General features: G+C 43.0%; 1 protein-coding gene across 6 annotated transcripts in view; it reads right to left on the reverse strand.

Annotated features, from left to right (window-relative positions):
• LOC132594518 (nuclear RNA export factor 2-like) overlaps nt 1–19,351 on the reverse strand; it is an 80,060-nt gene that overhangs the window by 37,596 nt on the left and 23,113 nt on the right. For all 6 annotated transcript variants that reach the window (XM_060292471.1, XM_060292470.1, XM_060292472.1 and 3 more), the window contains one exon: nt 4,335–4,432. In XM_060292471.1, the coding sequence (XP_060148454.1) occupies nt 4,335–4,404 (70 nt within the window). In that variant the 5' untranslated portion in view covers nt 4,405–4,432. The remainder of the gene's footprint in view (nt 1–4,334; nt 4,433–19,351) is intronic.

Raw genomic sequence — 19,351 nt, forward strand, 5'->3', positions numbered from 1 at the left:
CCACAAGCCTCAGAAAGGACACTCTTCTGCCTGCCCAGAGAGGACAGCCTTATCCGACAGATGGCACTATCAGGGGAAGAATCGAGGAGGAGCAGGATGAGGAAGAGGAGGACAAGGAGGACAAAGAGGGAGGAGGGAGGAGAGGACAACTGCGCTGAAACTTTTAAAACAGTGGAGCAGGACTGATAAGGAACCGAGGTGTATGCATCTGTGGGTTAGACTGGACACCAGTCATATAGATACCAGGAAGGCACCCGAATCTTGCTTTCTCTCAGGACTTTCCAGCAACCACACCAATACCTCTCTCGTGCTTCCCAAATCCAATGAGCCACCATACCGATTCCACTAACAACCAGCAAGCTAGCTGGACTTCCTTTGCCAGTGCACTTGGAGCTTTAATGTCAGGTGGCACTGAGGTAACAGCCTCCTGAACTGTCTCCCTCCTTCCAGCCTTGCCCTGAACAATACTCTGTTGGAAAGATCCAGAGTGACCTCTCTATTGGGACAGCCTGAAATGCCTTTCAGCTCAGCAGTTAACTCTTCCTAACTTCAGCCCTTCTATAACAAGGGTGTGAATGATAACCTGGAATGATGTGTCAGCCACCATTTCCCAGTGTTTAGGGATTCTTCTTTTTGCTTTCTATTACTGGTTTTTAATTTGATTCCATCGTGGTCAGGAAACACACTCTGTGGGATTTCAATTCTTCTTTTTTTTTTTTTAAATAATTTTATTTCTTTATTTATGGCTGCGTTGGGTCTTCGTTGCTGCACACGGGCTTTCTCTACTTGCAGCGAGCGGTGTTACTCTTCGTTGTGGCGCACGGGCTTCCCGTTGCGGCGGCTTCTCTTGTTGCGGAGCTTGGGCTCTAGGTGCGCGGACTTCAGTAGTTGTGGCACGTGGGCTCAGTAGTTGTGGCACACGGGCTCTAGAGCGCAGAATCAATAGTTGAGGCGCATGGGCTTAGCTGCTCCGCGGCATGTGGGATCTTCCTGACCAGGGCTCGAACCTGTGTTCCCTTCACTGGCAGGTGGATTCTTAACCACTGAGCCACCAGGGAAGTCCCTCAATTCCTTCTGAATTTATTGAGGTTTGTCTGATGGTCGAGGAGATGGTCTAACTTGGTGAATGTTACAGAGACCCTCGGGGGAAAAACTGTACTCTGCTGTTGTTGGGCAGACTGTTCTATTTATGTCATGCAGATCTCATTAGTTTACTGTGTTATTCAGGTCTCCTATATCCTTGCTGATTTTCTCTCTAGTAATTCTGTCACTTGCTAAGGGGGAGGTGGGTGTGGAAAGCCCCCACTATAATTATAGATCTGGCACTTTCTCCTTTCATCTCCATCAGCTTTTGCTTCATGTACTTTGAGGCTCCATTGTTTGGTGCCTACACATTTAGGATCTTTATGTCTCCCTGGTGTGCTGATCCTTTCACCATTCTGTAAGGCCTCTCTTTGGCTCTTGTTCATTTTCTTTACTCTGACATCTACTGTACTGGATACTGAAGCTACAGCCACGCTTAGAAAGTGTCCTGGGTGTACCTCACCTTGTCTTCACTCCTAGGAGTTGTGTTGCTGTTCACCCCTCCACCCACAAGTTCTCCCCTCCAACGTATCTAATTCACCATGGGAAAAGATTTGGAAGTTTTTCAGCACCTGCAGAAATAAGATCGTGTCAATTCTCTCTCCCATGGGTGGATTCACTAAGGGTATTTTATTTTTAACGCATTCCACTGAAACAGTGAACCAGCAGATAATCATACTAGTGGCTTGTGGGGAGGGAGGATTATGGTAATTACACTGTTAGAAACCAGCTTCCGTTGGGTTGTAATACTTAAAGTCCTCTAGGTTTGTGTGCTGTGCCTTTTGTACATTAACTATTCCATGTTGTCTCAGGGCACGCTTATGAGTAAAGATCCGCCCACTGCTGATCACTCCACGATGGACTGATTACGACCAGGCCTCAGATGAACTCCTCTGGGGAGCCCTTGCTTTCCCTGTGTGGCCCGCTGTCAGGGCAATCCTGCTACTCACAACCTTGGGACTTTCCGTGTGTGGCACTGGAAGTGAAAGGAAACACAGATAGGGCATTTGACCCACAAATGCCACTTGCTCAGTCCCCAAACCTCGGAGGGGGCCTGGCGTGCTCTCTTTCTCCCACACTCCACATCCAACTGGTCAGGAGATTCTCTCGGCCCCTCTCTCAAAGTATGTCCAGAAGCCAGCCACTTCTCACCACCTTCATTACCACCACCCTGGCCAAGATACCAACAGCTACCTCCTGGACTGTACTGCTGTCCAGCTGGCCCCTCTGCTTTCATCCTGGCTCCCTTACCTGTCTCTTTTCAACCCAGCAGCAGAGAGCAAATCAAATCATTTCACTCCTCTGCTCAACACCACATAACGATGGTTTGAAGCCCACCAACATGTTCAAAAGCCAGGAGTTCATAATGACACTCATCAACAATAACAACAACAAAGAGGAACCTTACTGGTGACCTTTGGAGAATGCCGGGCAACCAACGCGTTTTCAGGAAAATCCAGCAATGAAAGGGAAAAATTCACATTTTAAAGGGAGCAGTAAGGGCATGTGGTCTATGTACAGTGTATAGGAAGAGTCAGAGTCATTTGCAAGAACCCACTTTCCTTCTGAAATAACGTTGCCGAGGGGAAAGCGTAACAGGGAGCTATATAACAGCTACCGCAGTCCCCTGGCTGACCAACTACGTCGGGTGCCTGAACAGGGCTAGAGACCTCCTTCATCAAGGTGATTCAGACACAAGCAATCTCAGACATCGACTTGTCAAGTATTTGATAGACTAATCCAGTGAAGCTCTGTCACTTACTGCGTATGTGATTTTAGGCGAGTATTTTACCTCTCTGAGCCTCAGTTCCATCGTGCGGTAGTGCTGTTTGCCATGTGTTTCCATTTGTCCCTGTTCCGGCGACCTGGAAGAGCTGTACTTCTTGACCTCCTTTGTTTGGGCAGGGCTGTGTATGTGACTGGTTCTGGCTAATGGGTTGTGAGTGACATGTGCTATTTCTGGGCCAGAACATATGCTTGTTGGATTGAGACCTTGCAGGGTCCTCTTGCCCTCAGGCACAGAGACTGACAACTTTCTAGATGATGGCTGCTCTGTCAGTTTGGGTCTCCAAGTCATTCCAGTAAGAATGGCTCAGACCCCCAAAGTCCACCATCCTGTGAGCGGCATGCACCTGCCATGGATGTGTAGTCAAAGTGAGGAATAAGCCCCTGAGATACGGGGACTGTCTATTACCACAGCATAATCTAGCCTATCTTGATTTTTGTATCTTACCTGTAAATTAAAATAACATCCTCTCAGGATTTTTCTGAGGATTAAATGAGAAAACTGGTATGACAAGGTTGCCACAGTGCTTGACATAAAACAGGAACTCAAAAAATGGAAGCTATAATGATTAAATAATAATAACAAACTAGTTTTGAAAAGTGTGGAAAATTGGTATAAAATGAGAGCTATTTCATCCACTCATCCTTACGGGTAAGTTGTATCATCTTTTCAAGAGTGGGGCATTTTATTTTATTTTTAAGACTTCCTAATGACTAGCACTTATGCACTTATTTCTTGCCGTCATGGTATCAGAAACATAAATTGAGGTTATATGTAAAGAATGAAAAACTGGAAAGATTAAGCAAAAGAGAGAATGACTAATGACATAAGATAAAATGAGTTAGCAATAAGTGGTTTCTTAATGAGAAGAACAGATTATAATTATTAGTAAGCATACATTCTTCTTAGTAAACAAAGGTACAAGGTATTAATGCGGCAGAATAGATTTACTTTGAACAGGCTTTCCCAAAATGTTTCCTGAGGAACACTAGTACTTCCAGTGGTCTGTGGAAAAATGTTCCATTCCCACATAGCTTGAGGAAACTACCTGCTACAGACTGAATGTTTATGTACCAACCTAGTCTCCAAGGCGACAGTATTTGCAGGTAAAGTCTTTGGTAGGTGATTAGGTCATGAGGGAGGTGCTGTCATGAATGGGTTTAGTGCCTTTACAAAAGAGGACCCAGAGAGCTCCCTTGCCCTTTCTGCCATGTGAGGATACAGCATGAAGACAGCCCTTTATGAACCAGGAAGCAGGCTCTCACCAGACACTGAACCTGCTGGTGCCTTGATTTTGGACTTCACAGACTCCAGAACCGTGAAGAATAAATTTTTGTAATTTGTAAGCCACCTGGTACATGGTGTTCTACTACAGCAGCCTGAACAAGCTAAGACACTACCCTATTCTTTGAGATTCAAGTGGTATATTATCTTAAAAATATGACAATATAGAAATCCTTTTTACCTTCATTTTTGTATGTCCCATATTTCTTCGATGGATAAAAACATTTTTGTTGTTGCTGTCTCCCAGACATAGTGTCTTGTAGAGCAAACCTGAAAGTGCTGAAATGAGAGGAAAGAAATGGCTATTATATAAGAAAAAATATATATATCACCCCTTTAACCATCTCTCAAACCATATTTAAATCCCTCACAAATGTAAACACCATCTTTTACTTGCTGCATTTTACTCATTAAGTACCATCTATGTGATTTTTATGAAATGTATCATATATAATTTTACTTAATATGGTTTTCTTAAATAAATTCACTGTTTTTTCCCACATGAAGGAAAGGGGAGAGCTTTTAAGGAATGTAACAAGGAATGGTTAGAAAATAAGGAGGAAAATCAGAAGCCAATAGTGTCTGTCTGGACTAATTTAAGCCGTTTAGAGAGTCCAAGCAGGAAAAGATTATGGCATCCCAACCCCCACACACTTCGAAAAGCTACTGATCCGCAAAGCAAATACAGAAAACAAATTCTGAACCTTAAGGTGCTGGCTACTTTCACACTTTTACTGAAAAAATATCAAATTAAACAAAGTCTCTCTCCTTGCCTCTCTCTACAGAACAAATTAAGAGACAGAAATTCAGATCAGATTTGAAATCATCGATACGAACTGGCATCTAGGAGTTCTCTGGTGTCCCTAATAACAAACGTGGTCTGAGGAGCACAGAGGACGCCATCCCATGGCAGGCAGTGAATACGAATATGGAAGAGAGATAAGAGTAGGGCTTTAATGTGGGGGTTGGGAAGGAAGGGGGAAGGGAGGGGTCCACCCAGTATCCCGAGCCTAGCTGCCGAGAGCAGCCCATGAACGCCTGCCGCCCGCTGTCCCGCCAATTCTGAGTAAACCTCTAGTACCGGCGGGCGCCCCTCCTACCCGACTACCGCCTACCGTCTACCGCCTACCGTGGCAGAATATGAAAGCCGGTGGAAAGGTTGGCATCGGAGCCAGAGCCTCATCAAAGTTCCCCCTCAGCCAGGACAAGTACCTTAATTCTAAAGGTCTTGTTCACCTCTCGGTCTGACTCCTCAGAAGGCTAAGCCGAGCTACCGACCATTCGGCAGGCTCTCCACACGCTGAAAGGGCGCCCCCTTCGGTCGCGACCTTATGGCGTCACGTGACTGCGCGACCTACGTAACGTAACGTAATGCAACGCGCCGCTGTGGGGCCCTACCTGACTTCCAGGGGCTTGGCTGGCGGAGGCCAATCCTGAGGTGACCTCAGGGTTCAGGAGCCCTCAATCGTGAACTGTGACCGAGAGAACTGAGCCTCAGGAGACCACAGCATGTCCCATGACCGTAGAATATACACAACCAACAGCCGAAGGGTAGGTGCGGTGTTCACATGACGGCAGGCGCTTTGCCTGCCATGTGATGGTAGCGGCCACATCCGTGTTGACTCAGGGATCTGAAGATTCTGGTAGCCAGCAATCTTCACGAGATAGAGATGGCTGAGCCTGATGTGTGACCAAGGGGGATATGTGACCGACCATAGCATCCATACGACTCTCAGAAGCAGGTCACCTGTGTGACTTGGAGGGCTGAGGCTTCCACATGCCACTAGCTAGGGAGGGCCACATGACAGGATGAACCCACATGATGGGCAGGGTTTAGGAGTCTGCCATGCTCTAGCGACTTGAAAAGCTGGATCTACCACATGATCATAGTGGCAATAGGTCCAGAGAGACTACACGAGCTCAGGGTTTAAGGGCTCATGGTGCTGACATGGCCAGTAGGTCTGGGCCTGCCACATAACTGTCAGGGCCTGCCACTTGATGGCCGCATCTGCGTGACCATAGCCTTAGGAGCCCACGGTGCTCAAAAGCTGGGTCAGCCTCCTGAGTGTAGGATAGTGACAGCAGGGTTCTCCCGGCTGCATGTTTCAGGAGGCCGTTCTCTTCACGAGACCTGGAGACCTGAGATTGCCCACATTCCTGGGCTTCCCGTTGATGGTGGTGCCTCCGGATGATCTTCCTCAGAACACAGGCTGGCTTCACCTGCCCCAACCCCCTTTTAATGTGCTAATGTGCTTCTTTCGTGTGCTAATTCTGTTTCCCTATAACACGTGAAATTTAACACATAAATTAACACATAGCAATGGACTAGGTCCTCCCTAAATCCATAACCATTGCCATATTTTAGGGACCACTTCAAAAACCTAAGCGGTGGGTACAGGTAAGCTTTGTTGCTGTAATTTCATGCAAGTCTAAGAGAAATTAAAGCAAACTCAATAAGTGAATTTTAGCTGTTAATTTGAAAAAAAATGTATATAATGATTACTATGTGTCAGGCACTTTAAAACGTCAAACCCTTTAATGCTGGCAATTCTATAAACGAGGTACTATGATTATTATTCCAGTTTTCACAGATGAGAAAGTGGAAGCACAGATGTGTTAAGTCACTTGCCTAAGAGGTAACTGAACCTATAGGTGCCAAACCAGGGTTTACTCCCAGGCACCCTGGCTCCAGACTTTGTGTTTTGATCACCCACAAGAGTCTCCAAAGAAAATTAAGAATAATTCAGCCTTCCTTATTCAGACTAACTGGAAAGCCATCCGCAGTTACTGAAAAGTTGAGATCATAGAGGACCTCTTTAAAGTGCCATTTAAATAATTTCCAGTACTATCAGTAATTAGAACAAATCCAAGCTGAAGCCAGGTAAGGCCCTCGGATTCATTTTAAGGTATAAATATAAACTTATCCTTAATAAGTGAAGTATTTCTGTATATAAAAGTCGGTATAAAATGCTAGACGTTAGTTGAAAATGTTTCCTTCTTTTATTTTTAAACACTCTAAGAAGAAATATTGCAGACTTTATGGCTCTTTTTCTCTAAAGAGAAAAAGTGCAGACTTTATGGCTCTTTACGGAATTCCAAAAGTTAAAAGTGAGCAGAATCTGAATTAGATATTACTGCATTTATATTTTGTTTGCATCTTCCTAGAAAGGACAGAGAAAGGGAAAGGAGAATATACAATATAGTTTTGGTGTTTTTTTTCTTATTGCAGCTTTACAAACACCTCTTTTGCTGATTTGTACGGAAAACTGAAGACCTGTCTGTATATCCAAAAGAGATTTGATGTGATCTTGCCTGTTTGCTGGCTTAGGCAAACTTAATGCTATACAAGCAGTGGGATTATTTTGCCGGCACCCTGCAACGTGGCATGGCTACATAAATAACCTGAAGAAAATACAACAGACCAAATTTTGCACCATGGTTAAATTTGAATATACTAGTAAGGATAACAGACTGTGTTTGTAGTTCTAAGCCTGTCGAAGGAAGTAGTGATTTTTTGGAGTGACTCTGTTTGGGCACATTGCTGTTACTTAGATAATTTTGGAAAATTATTTATGGGACACATGTAAATGCAGGGTATGAAAACGGAGCCACGTGTTTACAATAGAGCCTATTATGAAACCTCAAGATGCATTTAGGAAGCATCTGTATACAATCACTGGATGGAATCCGACATCAAGACCTGATGTCTGTCCCAACTGTAGCTTCTGTAATGGACAAATCCACTAACGGTGATTGAGGTCAACTTCTTTCACCAAAAGGCAAACCCTGGAGTTCTAATTATAACTTTACTTGGGAAGGGTCAGATATTCTCCTGTCAGAACTAAAGGTCGTATCATTTATTCTTGCCCTGTGATGATTACCAGGAGTTATTTTAGGATTAAAAAATATATTTAGTTACACCAGTGGTTGCCCGTCAGCTCTTTGTAACATACATTGGGGAAGGGACGCTAAGGCTATGGGTAAACACCTGTATGAACACAGCCTATATGAGCTAGGCAGTTTAGGCACTGCATGTATCAGGTGCTGTGTCTGTTTAGGTGAGGCAGGCTGATAAGCTATTCTTCTTGAATGTTGTTTGGCAAGGTTTACTGGGAACAACTTTTACTTCTTTTATATTTCTGTTTTGGGGTGGATGTTTAGGAGTGGCTTTGTTTAACACAGAGAAATGGGAAAGGAGAATAACAGACATTTGTGATGCTGCTAAATTAAACACAAATACTCAAATGGTTTTGGTTCAAACACAAATATGTACTCAAGTAGAGATCCTATGTGAATTTACTTTCAGAAAGTAAAATTGACTTAATCTGGTAACATTATCCAAGAGAACTTATGAGATATTGCTGTGCCTTTATAGAAATGGTAATCGAAACATGTTTTTCTTTGTTCCTTTAAGAAGCTCATTAATTAACTAGAAGTGACTTTACTGTCAGTGTCAAGCAATGGGAAAGAAGAGAAACAATTGTAGGTAGTGCTTCCTGTCAGAGTACTCAGTGTGCTCCCTTCCCCCAGCACAATGTAAATTTTAACAGCTCTAGGTGATGAGCTCATTCATGGGGACTACCACAGCCTGGAAACAGAAAATTACATCCACCGTGAAAACTTCTTTTGAGGACAAAGAATGGAAAGGGGCGAGAAGGCAGGGATTCCTTACAGGGTTTTTGCTCATAAACTATGTCATTTGTGATGGTATGATTCTCTGATACACTTTGAAAATCCCATCCACGTGAAGACCACTTAAAAATTAAATAAGTGTGTTTCAAGGCTTTAAAAATTATTAGACAGGGAGAATTGAAGTGGTCCTAGCTTGGCTCTTGTTATCCACTCATTGTAACTATTTTTTTGCCACCCCCCCAAATAATTCTAACTATAGACTTTGAAAGTATTGTGAGATGGGTTTTTATGTAAACAGCTACATTGTTTCCTTGTTACGATATCACACTGGCATCTACTGCTGGTGGATATGTTCCCATATGATGTAAATGAGTGACCTTTGCCAGTTTTCTTTAGAATAAAAGCAGGCTTTGAGGACTAAGTTCTATCAATGAACTTTGCATTTCCATAACATCACCAGATGATTTTTTAATTATCTACTTCATGTAGCCTGTTTGGGGCCAGTGATAATCTAAAATGTACATGATGCTCTACCTTTTTTTCCCACAAAATCTGGAAAAACATGGCCTATCCTGTGCTCTCTAAAAAATGACAGGCACTTGCAATAGTTGACTATCACTGGATTCTGAAATTCTAATTTAGTCTAATGTATCTGTTATTATATGGGACACTTTGATGTAATTCAAAGTCTCCCACATAGGGAGGGGGATCAAGATGGTGGAGTAGGAGTATGTGGAGTTCACCTCTCCCCACAAACACATTAAAAATACCCCTACATGTGAGGCAATTCTCACAGAAAACCAACTGGAAACTGGCAGAAGATCTCCTACACAACCAAAGCTGCAAGGAATATCTCAACATATCCAGGAAGGACAGAAAAAATTTTAAAGGCATGAGGATGGTCCTGACACCCCTGGGAGAGATATGTAAAGGAGGAAAGGTACACATAGGCAGACCCTTGCCCCAGGGAGCCCCCGTGCCTGCTGAAATAGCCACTGGGATAAATGGAGGGGATGGAAAAGCCTAAATTCTACTCACAAGGAGTGCATGCATTCTGGCTTGCTAACAATCAGGGCAGAGAGAGACTGGCACTGGCGGCTGCTGCCTTGCTGCACTTCCCAATCCAAAGCACACACAAGGTGGTGGGGCCACAGATGCACACAGCAGCTGAGCATTGAATCTTAGGTACACAGGTCCAGGGAGAGGACTTGATCTAGATGTGTGGAGACAGCCCGGAGGGCCTGGTGTATGGTCTGGGCCAAACCAAGGAGCCCATTGTCAGCCCACACATAGTGGGGGCAGGTCCTGCCACAGTGCCCATTGTCAGTGTGCACACAGTGGGGGCAGGTATGCCCATGGTGGACTTTGCCAGCACATGCACCACATGGCACCATGGAAAGGCACAGCAGCTGGGCACTGCATGTCATTCATTTCACGGTGGGAACACACTTGCCCCGCTCACTCTACACCATAGCTTGGAGCCAGATCTGGAGCTGACAGGTCCTGGGAGAGGTCTGCCACAGAGGCAGCCCAGGTTCCAGGCAGCGGCACAACCACCTCAATTCCTGTAGCCACAGGGCCCCGGCCGCCAGCACCGGCCTACTCCACACCACAGCCCAGCACTAAGTCTGGGATGAACACAACAGAGAAAGGGATGCAACCTTGGGCTGCTTCTTGGCAGAACCATGGATGCCTGCACGGGAGGCACATAGGTTTGTGGTGACCACACGGATGTCATTAGCTTCAGTGGTCACCTCCTTTGCATCTGGGCATGTGCTTAGGGGCAATGGAACCTGACTGAACCTGACCCTCAGGGCTTCTACAACAACAGCTGGGAAGCAGACCCCAGCCCCAACAGGGCTGTGACACCCATAGAGCAAAGAGGAGGCCCCAGCCAACAACCAGTGCAGGCTCTGGTCAACACAACTTCAAACACACCCCCTATCAAGGAAACAAGGGCCAGCACACTTTAAGGAAATATGTGGCAAGCACCCACACCAAAACCAGCCCTTGCACCAAAAATATTGGACTCATACCGTCTACACAGGGATCCTCCAACCTAAAAACACCCCTTCAAGAACACAGTAGATTCATGCTTCTCCTAAATTCAGAGAGAAAGAAAGTTAAGTGGAATGAAAAACAGAGAACTCTTCCCAACAAAAAGAACAAGAGAAATCCCCTGAAGGAACAAATAATGAAAGAGACCTCACCAGTCTACTAGTCCCCAGATTCAGAAAGGAGGTAAGAAAAAGGCCAAAGAAATTAAGAAAGATTATTGATAGAAATGCAGATCCCTGCAACAAGGAACTAGAAACTCTAAAGAGAAATCAATCAAAACTAGACAACTCAATTGCCGAGACAAAAAACAAACTAAAAGCAATAAATAGCAGACTAACCAAAGCAGAAGAATAGATAAGTGATCTGGAAGATAGAATAATGGAAATCACCAAATCAGAACAGCAGACAGAAAGACAAATTTTTAAAAATGAAGAAAACATATGAGACATTATATAAGAAATATATGAAACATTATATTATCCTTTATATAGGATAATATAAAGCATGCATTATATGCATAATCATATGCATAATGTGCACAGTCATATGCATAATAGGGGTACCAGAAGAAGAGGAGAGAGCAAAGGAGATAGAAAATATATTTGAAGAAATTATGGCTGAAAACTTCCCAAACCTAAAGAAGAAAACCGATATCCAGGTACAGGAAGCACAGAGGGTCCCACACAAGAAGAACCCAAATAGAGTGACACCAAGACGTAGCATAATTAAAATGGCCAAAGTGAAAGATATAGAGAACTACAAAGTCAACTGGGAAACAAGGTTTAAAATGGCAGTAAGTACATACTTATCAATAATTACTTTAAATATCAGTGGACTAAATGCTCGCATCAAAAGACAGAGAGGCTGAATGGATAAAAAAAAAAACAAAACAAGAATGTACCATATGCTGCCTATAAGAGATTCACTTCAGGGCACAAGACACAGACACATTGAAAGTGAGGAGATGGAAAGCTATTTCATGCAAATGGAAACAACAAGAAAGCGGGCTTAGCAGTACAGATATCAGACAAAATAGACTTAAAACAAAGTCCGTAAAGACAAAAAGGACATTATATAATGATAAAGGGATCAATAAAGAAGAGGATATTACACTAGTTGGCATATATACAGCCAATATAGGAGCACCTAAATATATAAAACAGTTACAAACATAAAGGGAGAAATTAACAGGAATACTATGATACTAGGAGACTTTAACACCTCACTGACATCAATGGACACATCTTCCAGACAGAAAATCAACACAGCAACAGAGGCCCTAAATGACACAGTAGACCACTTGGACCTAATTTATATCTACAGGACACTACAACACCCCCATAAACAGAATACACATTCTTTTCAAGTGTGCAAGGAACGTTCTCTAGGCGAGGCCACATACTAGATTAGAAAACAAACCTCAACACATTTAAGAGGATAGAAATGACTTCAAGCATCATGTATCACCACAATGATATGAAACTAGAAATCAACCACAGAAAGAAAAATGGGAAAAGAATGAATACATGGAGACGGAACAACATGCTACCAGAACACCAGTGGGTCAATGATGAAATCAAAGAAGAAATCAGGAAATACCTCAAGACAAATGACAATGAAAACACAGCCTTCCAAAATCTATGTGATGCAGCAAAAGCGGTCCTCAGAGGGAAGTACATAGAGATTCAGGCCTTCCTTAAGGAACAAGAAAAATCTCAAATAAACAGAAATAGAAAAAGAATTAGAAAAAGAAGAACCAAAAAATTCCCAAAGTCAGTTCTTTGGGAAAGATCAGAGGGAAAGAAAGAAAATAGAGATAAAAATAGAAAAGATCAATAAAACCAAGGGCTACATTTTTGAAAAGACAAAATCGACAAACTTCTAGCCAGGCTCACCAAGAAAAAAAGAGAAAGGGCCCAAATAAACAAAATAAGAAATGAAACAGAAGCAACAACTAATACCACAAAAATACAAAAAAAAAAAACCCACACAAAAACCAAAACATATAAGAGAATACTATGAACAGTTTTATGCCAACATGTTAGACAACCAAGAAGTAATGAACAAGTTTCTAGAAATATACAGCCTGCCAAATTTGAGTCAAGAAGAAACATAATTTGAACAGATCAATCACCAGAAGTGAAATAGAATCTGTAATTAAAACAAAACAAAAACTCCCTGCAAACAAAAGTCCAGTACCAGACAGCTTCACCAGTGAATTCTACCAAACATATATAGAACTTATACCTATACTTCTCAAACTCTTCCAAAAGGTTGAAGAGGAGGGAACAGTCCCAAATTAATTCCATGAAGCCACCATCACCCTGATACCAAAAGCAGACAAAGACACTACCAAAAGAGATAATTACAGGCCAAAATTTGTGAAGAATATAGATGCAAAAATCCTCAACCTCATATTAGCAAACCGAATCCAATGCTACATTAAAAAGGATCATACACTGTGATCCAGTTGGATTCATTCCAGTTGCTCTGATAGCTTTATGGAAGTTCCCTTGTATGTTATTTGTTGCTTTTCCCTTGCTGCTTTTAATATTCTCTTTATCTTTAAATTTTGCCATTTTAACTACAGTGTGTCTTGGTGTGGTCTCCTTTGGCTTGACCCTGTTTGGGACTCTCTGTGCTTACTAAACCTGGATATCTCTGTCCTTTCCCAGGTTAGGGATGTTTTCAGCTATCATGTCTTCAAATATGTTCGCTGCCCCTTTCTCTTTCTCTTTCTCTTCTCCTTCTCAGACCCCTATAATGCAAATGTTAGTACACTTGCTGTTGTCCCAGAGGTCTCTTAAACTGTCCTATTTCTTTTTCTCTTTTTTTCTTTTTTTCTATTCTGCTTCAGTTATATCTACTACTCAGTCTTCCAGCTTGCTCGTCCATTCCTCTGCATCATTTCATTTACTATTGATTCCATGTAGTGTATTTTTCATTTCAGTTATTGTATTCTTCTCTGTGTGGTTCTTCTTCATATTTTCTAAATCTTTGTTAAAAACTTCTCACTCTGTTCATCCAATCTTCTCCTGAGTTCTTTGAACATCTTTATGATCATTACCCTGAACTCTTTATCAGGTAGATCGCCTATCTCCACTTCACTTTGTTCTTCTTCTGGGGTTTTATCGTGTTCCTTTGTTTGGAATAGATTCCTCTGTTGCCTCATTTTGTCCAATTTGCTGTTTTATTTCTCTGTATCTGGTAGGTTGGCTCCATTTCCCAACCGTAGAGAAGTGGCTTTTTGTAGGAGACGTCCTGTGTGACCCAGCCGAGCTTTCCCCTCTGGTCACCAGAGCTATATGCTCTAAGGGTGCCCCCTGTTAGGGCTGCATGTGTCCTTCTGCTGTGACCAGCACACTACTGTGGGTGGTGTTGTAGGTGTGGCTGGCCCCTGGTCCAGTGGGTTGCCAGGCCCTGCCTTGTGCAGACACTGGTGGCCACTGGCGAGTGAGGCTGGGTCATGAGGCTGCTGGCTGCAGTGCCCCAGGAAGTCCCGGGATTAGCGCTGGCCCACTGGTGGGTGGTGCTAGGCTCTGCAGTGGGTGGTGGTGGGGCTAGAGGTCCTGTATCTAGTGTCAGCCTGCTGGTGGGCAGGGCCAGTTCCACATGGCTGGCTGCCGGGTTTGGGGGTGTCCAAAAGCTGGTGTTGGCCCACTGTTGAGTGGGGCTGGATCCCAGGGCAGCTGGCTGACGGGTGTCTTGGAACTGGTTTTGGCCTGCTGGTGGGTGGGGCTGTGGCCCAGGGAGTCCTGGAGCTAGCGCTGGCTCGCTGGTGGGCAGAGCCAGGTCCCTGGGTCTCTGGCTGCAGGGCCTTGGATTCCTGAAGCTAGTGCCGGTTTGCTGGTGTGTGGGGCCAGTTCCTGACATGGCTGGGTATGGGGTCGGGGGTGTCCTAAAGATGGCGTCATCCCACTGGTGAGTGGGGCCAGATCCAGGAGCAGCTGGTTGAGGGGCCCAATGTGTCCCAGAGCTGGTGCCAGCCTGTTGGTGTATGGGCTGGGTCCTGGCATGCCAGGCGGCAGGGCTGTGGTGGTTCTTGGGCTAGTGTTCCCAGAGGAATATTCCTTTTTGCATATTTACAAATATGTACATTAACAGATGTTCTTTAATTTTATTACATTTTCATGAGACTGAATTTCTTCTAAAAGCTTGAAGCTTTTAAAGATATTCCATATTGAAATTTAATGGTGCTCTTTAAAGAAAATTGTTGCTGATCATAAATGTTGACAATTTTCTTGCTTCTCACCTTTCATACCTTTATGAACTCTGTGTTGTATGTGTACAGAATGGTAATACTTGATGAAATTGTAACTATAAAGAATCCATTCCCTTCTAGTCAAACTATCCTGACACAATAATATCAAAGTACGATAGTAAAGAAAAAGCTTTGCCAAAAATTTGAGAAAGAAAAAGAGATTTCAGTACGCTACCATGGATGCCTTTGTGGTTCTTCCTAAACTTACTGCAGGGATGAGAGCTCTAGTGCTTTGTAACTACCCATTCACTAATTCAATGTAGGTATTTCCTGAATAGAAGTATTTGTTACCTGGAAAGACATAGTAGTTGAAAACCATTTGAGCTTGAGTACTGTGGGTATTATGCTCATATTGATAATTGTGCTTTTAAATGGTGCCGGAAGGTGAATATTTTTGTTTACCTACGCAATATACATTCCTCATCTTCCTAAGTGGTCTCAAATTTTCATTAGTGCATTTCCTCCCTCATACAGTCACATGTTTGGGGGAAATTTGCCTGCTAGTTCCAAGGGTGAGACCAGAGTTACTCTAGATCTCACGCAATAATCCTATGTCCCTAGCCACAGTCATTGGTTCAAGATTGGGCCTGAGTCTTTATATCTTTGAGCCACTAGATCAACTAACCTAAAGTCTCCTCTACCTCTGGGCTCTCAGTTATATAAGCAAGTATCTTCCCTTATCGTATACACAAAAGTGGATTTTACTTTCTGTTACTTGTAGCTTTGTTACTTACTGCTATATATGTTTTTGAAGATATGTTATCGGGTGAATGTAAGTTCAGAATTTGTAATCTTCTCAATACATTTTCTTTTATGGTTTGATAGTAGCCCTCTTGGTTGCAATTGCTTGATGTCTATTTTGCCTGATAGTAATACAAATTAACCATGTTGCTTTCAGTTTTACTGACCATTGGTATTTTTTACCATCACTTTATTTTCATCCTTTCTGACAGTCTACTCTACCTACTTCATGAACTACTGAAACACGTTCATAATGCCTGCATTAGACTGTTCAGACTGCCAAAACAAAAATACCACAGACTAAGAGGCTTAACAACAGAAATTTGTTTCTCACAGTTCTGGAGGCTGGAAGTACAAGATCAAGGTGTGAGCAGGGGTGATTTCTTCTAAGGCCTCTCTCCTTGGCTTGAAGATGGCCATCTTCTTGCTGCTTTTTCACATGGTTGTCCCTCTTTGTATACACACTTCTGCTGTCTCTCTGTGTGTCCTAAACTCCTCTTCTTATAAGCACACCAGTCAGATGGGATTAACGTATCCCCTAACAGCCTTAAATTCACTTAATCACCGTTTAAAGGCCCTATCTCCAAATCCAGTCACATTCTGAGGCACTGGTAGTTAGGGTTTCAGGATATGAATTTTGGGAGAACACAGTTCAGTCAATAACAGAACCTAATGTTAAGATGACGTTACCATAGAAAACAAGAGAGCAGAGGCAGGAGCAATGATGTGGAGCAGGCAGGAGGATGGTATGTTAGGCTTTCATTTTCCTATAGCTTCTCCAGTTCCTAAAATTCTCGAATGGCCAATGAATCCCAGGCATTTGACTGAGAAATTTGCATTGCTACTACCTCAGCCTGGACCTAAGGGATGGGAACTAGTATTCCATACTAGTTAATAGCTCAGCTTAAAATCTAACACTTTCCTCTTATCAATAGATCTGCTATTTTCTTCCAAGATACTTGACCCTTCTTAACCTCAGCTTCTTAATTAGATACAGAGACAAAATAATTAGTCATACAACTCCAACTGTGAGAATTAAATGAAATTGAGATCTACTTCTGCACATAATCAGGGCTGATTGCTGGGTGGAAGGTTTGGAAAGCTGTTTCCTCAGCCATTTATGCACAGAATGTTCGGGCGCATTCTATTCTAACAGCTCTATGTTCTAGGTCATGCCACAGCATTGTCAATGAGACATGCAGAAGGGGAAGAGTTGCGTCTGTGCACTGGGGCTAGACCTTTTGGGGCCCCAATTATCTCACCAAATACCTCCCTTACTATTTAGCAACCAGAGCCACTATTTCGACTCCTAATCTTCAGGAAGACAGAGACATTGTCTGAATTTGTTCATGGTCCTATCTTCCCTTCTTAGCACTAAGCTTGACATGCACTAGGTGCATGAATGGATGAATAAGTGGATGAATGATAGTTATATTCCACACATATATCTTTCTTCTCTGACAGTTAGTAGCCCCTGGCAGCCCAGGTTCGATCCCCGGTTGGAGATCTAAGATCCTGCAAGCCACGCAGCACAGCTAAAAAAAAAAAAAAAAAAAAAAAGATGGATGCATTATGTTGAACACAAATTATAGCTCAGTGAAGTTGGTTTTAATATGTCTTTGTATCCCTTCCAGAATCTAGAGCTGTGTCATGCTCATATATGGAATCAACCTGTATTTTCAGATTGAACTGTACAGTTTGGCTTTTTCTGTGTTTGCTTGCATGCTTGTATTTTTTGTTTGTTTGTTTGTTTTGGGTTTTTTTTTGCCACAGCCAAGAATATTCTCAGGATCTTCTGACTTATACATCCAACCACATGCTCCCCACCCAGATTTTTCATAGGCTCCACAAACGACATGGTCAAAACTGAACGGTCAGTTTCCTGGCATTGCACCAAAGCTGGTCTTCCATTCATTTCCCCATCGAAGAAAACCACCCTAACCCAGCTGCAAAAATCGAAATTCCAAGAGACACACTTAATTCCTCTCTATCCCTTACCACAAACGTGGACTTCATCAACAAGTTCAGTACTTCCAAGATACATCTCATCTCAAACCCCATCTCTCGCCTTCCATTGCTACGACTGTGGTCTACGAGGCTGTAACCTCTCACTGTCATGTGTGTAGTAGCCTCCTAATCTTGTCTCTTGATCGTACAGTTGCTCTATTTCAGTCTGTCCTCCAAGGAACATTTAGAATGAGCTTTAATAAGGTAGATTATAATAATAATTCCCTTCCTTTCAGAAAGCACCCAGTGGCTCCATCATAATAAGAACAAAACCCAGAGTCCTTCCCATGGCCCACAGGACCTTCTGTTATTGGGCCCCTCCTACCATTCTCACCTCATTTTCTAACACTGTTCTCCCAATACACACTGCATACAAGCTGTTCCTTAAAACTGCCAAGCTTGCCCATATCTTAGGGCCTTTCATCTTGCTCTTCTCTCTGCCTCAAGCGCTCAGCTCCTATATCTTCCCACTGCTGACTGTGTACTTGTTGTTATTTGAATATTAAATCTAAGTTACGTCTTCTGAAAATCCTTCCTTGCCTTCCCCACCCTAGTCATTCTCTGTCACATTTTCCCATATTATTTTCTTAATGGCTCTCAAATCTTGAGTGTATCAACCCCTGTAGAATGTGAGCTCCATGAGAACCATGACCCTGTCTGTCAGGTTCTCTGATTTATCTCCAGTGCCTATCACAGTGCCTCACATATCACTGGTAACCAATAAATATTTGTTGAATGAATGACTGAGTGAGTGAATGACGTAGATTAAGCATGCTAAGTTGTGAGGACTCAGGCATAGTCTGGGACATGGGATTTGGGAGGATGGGAGAGTGAGCTCAGGTGTCTCTGAAGCAGCAGTTTTGTTTGAACCCATGAAAACTGTGGTTGGAAAACTGGGTAGAAAGAACAGGATAATTGAGGTAGTGCTTCTAGCTGCCTTGGGTATGAAAGTGTAGCATATGTTCTATACCTATTCTCCTTCTTTCCTAATAAAAGAATCCTAAATTTATTTGCAACAGTAATGTTTCCAGTAAAAGACCACATTTATAGCCTCCTTTGCAGCCAAGAATGGTCACATGATCAACTTCTACCTAATGAGGTGATGGCAGAAGTGTTGTATAGTCGTTCCAGGAAGGTAGCTAAAAGGGAGATGAATGTCTCAGACCATGGTGTTTCTCATACCATCTGTTGTGGACTGAACTGTGTCCTACCCAAATTCATATGTTGAAGCTTTAACCCCCAGTACCTCAGAATGTGACTGTGTTTGAAGATAGGGCCTTTAAAGAGGTGATTAAATTAAAATGAGGCCATTAGGGTAGACACTAATACAATATTATTGGTTTCCTTATAAGAAGAGTTTAGGACACATAAAGAGATACCAGGGTGTGTATGCACAGAGGGACAGCCATGTGAAGAAGGAGTAAGAAGGAGGCCATTTGCAAGCCAAGGAGAGAGGCCTCAGAAGAAACCAAACCTGTGGACACCTGGATCTTGGACTT

Source organism: Globicephala melas, chromosome X (assembly GCF_963455315.2).
Source record: "Globicephala melas chromosome X, mGloMel1.2, whole genome shotgun sequence".
NCBI classification, from domain to species: domain Eukaryota; kingdom Metazoa; phylum Chordata; class Mammalia; order Artiodactyla; family Delphinidae; genus Globicephala; species Globicephala melas.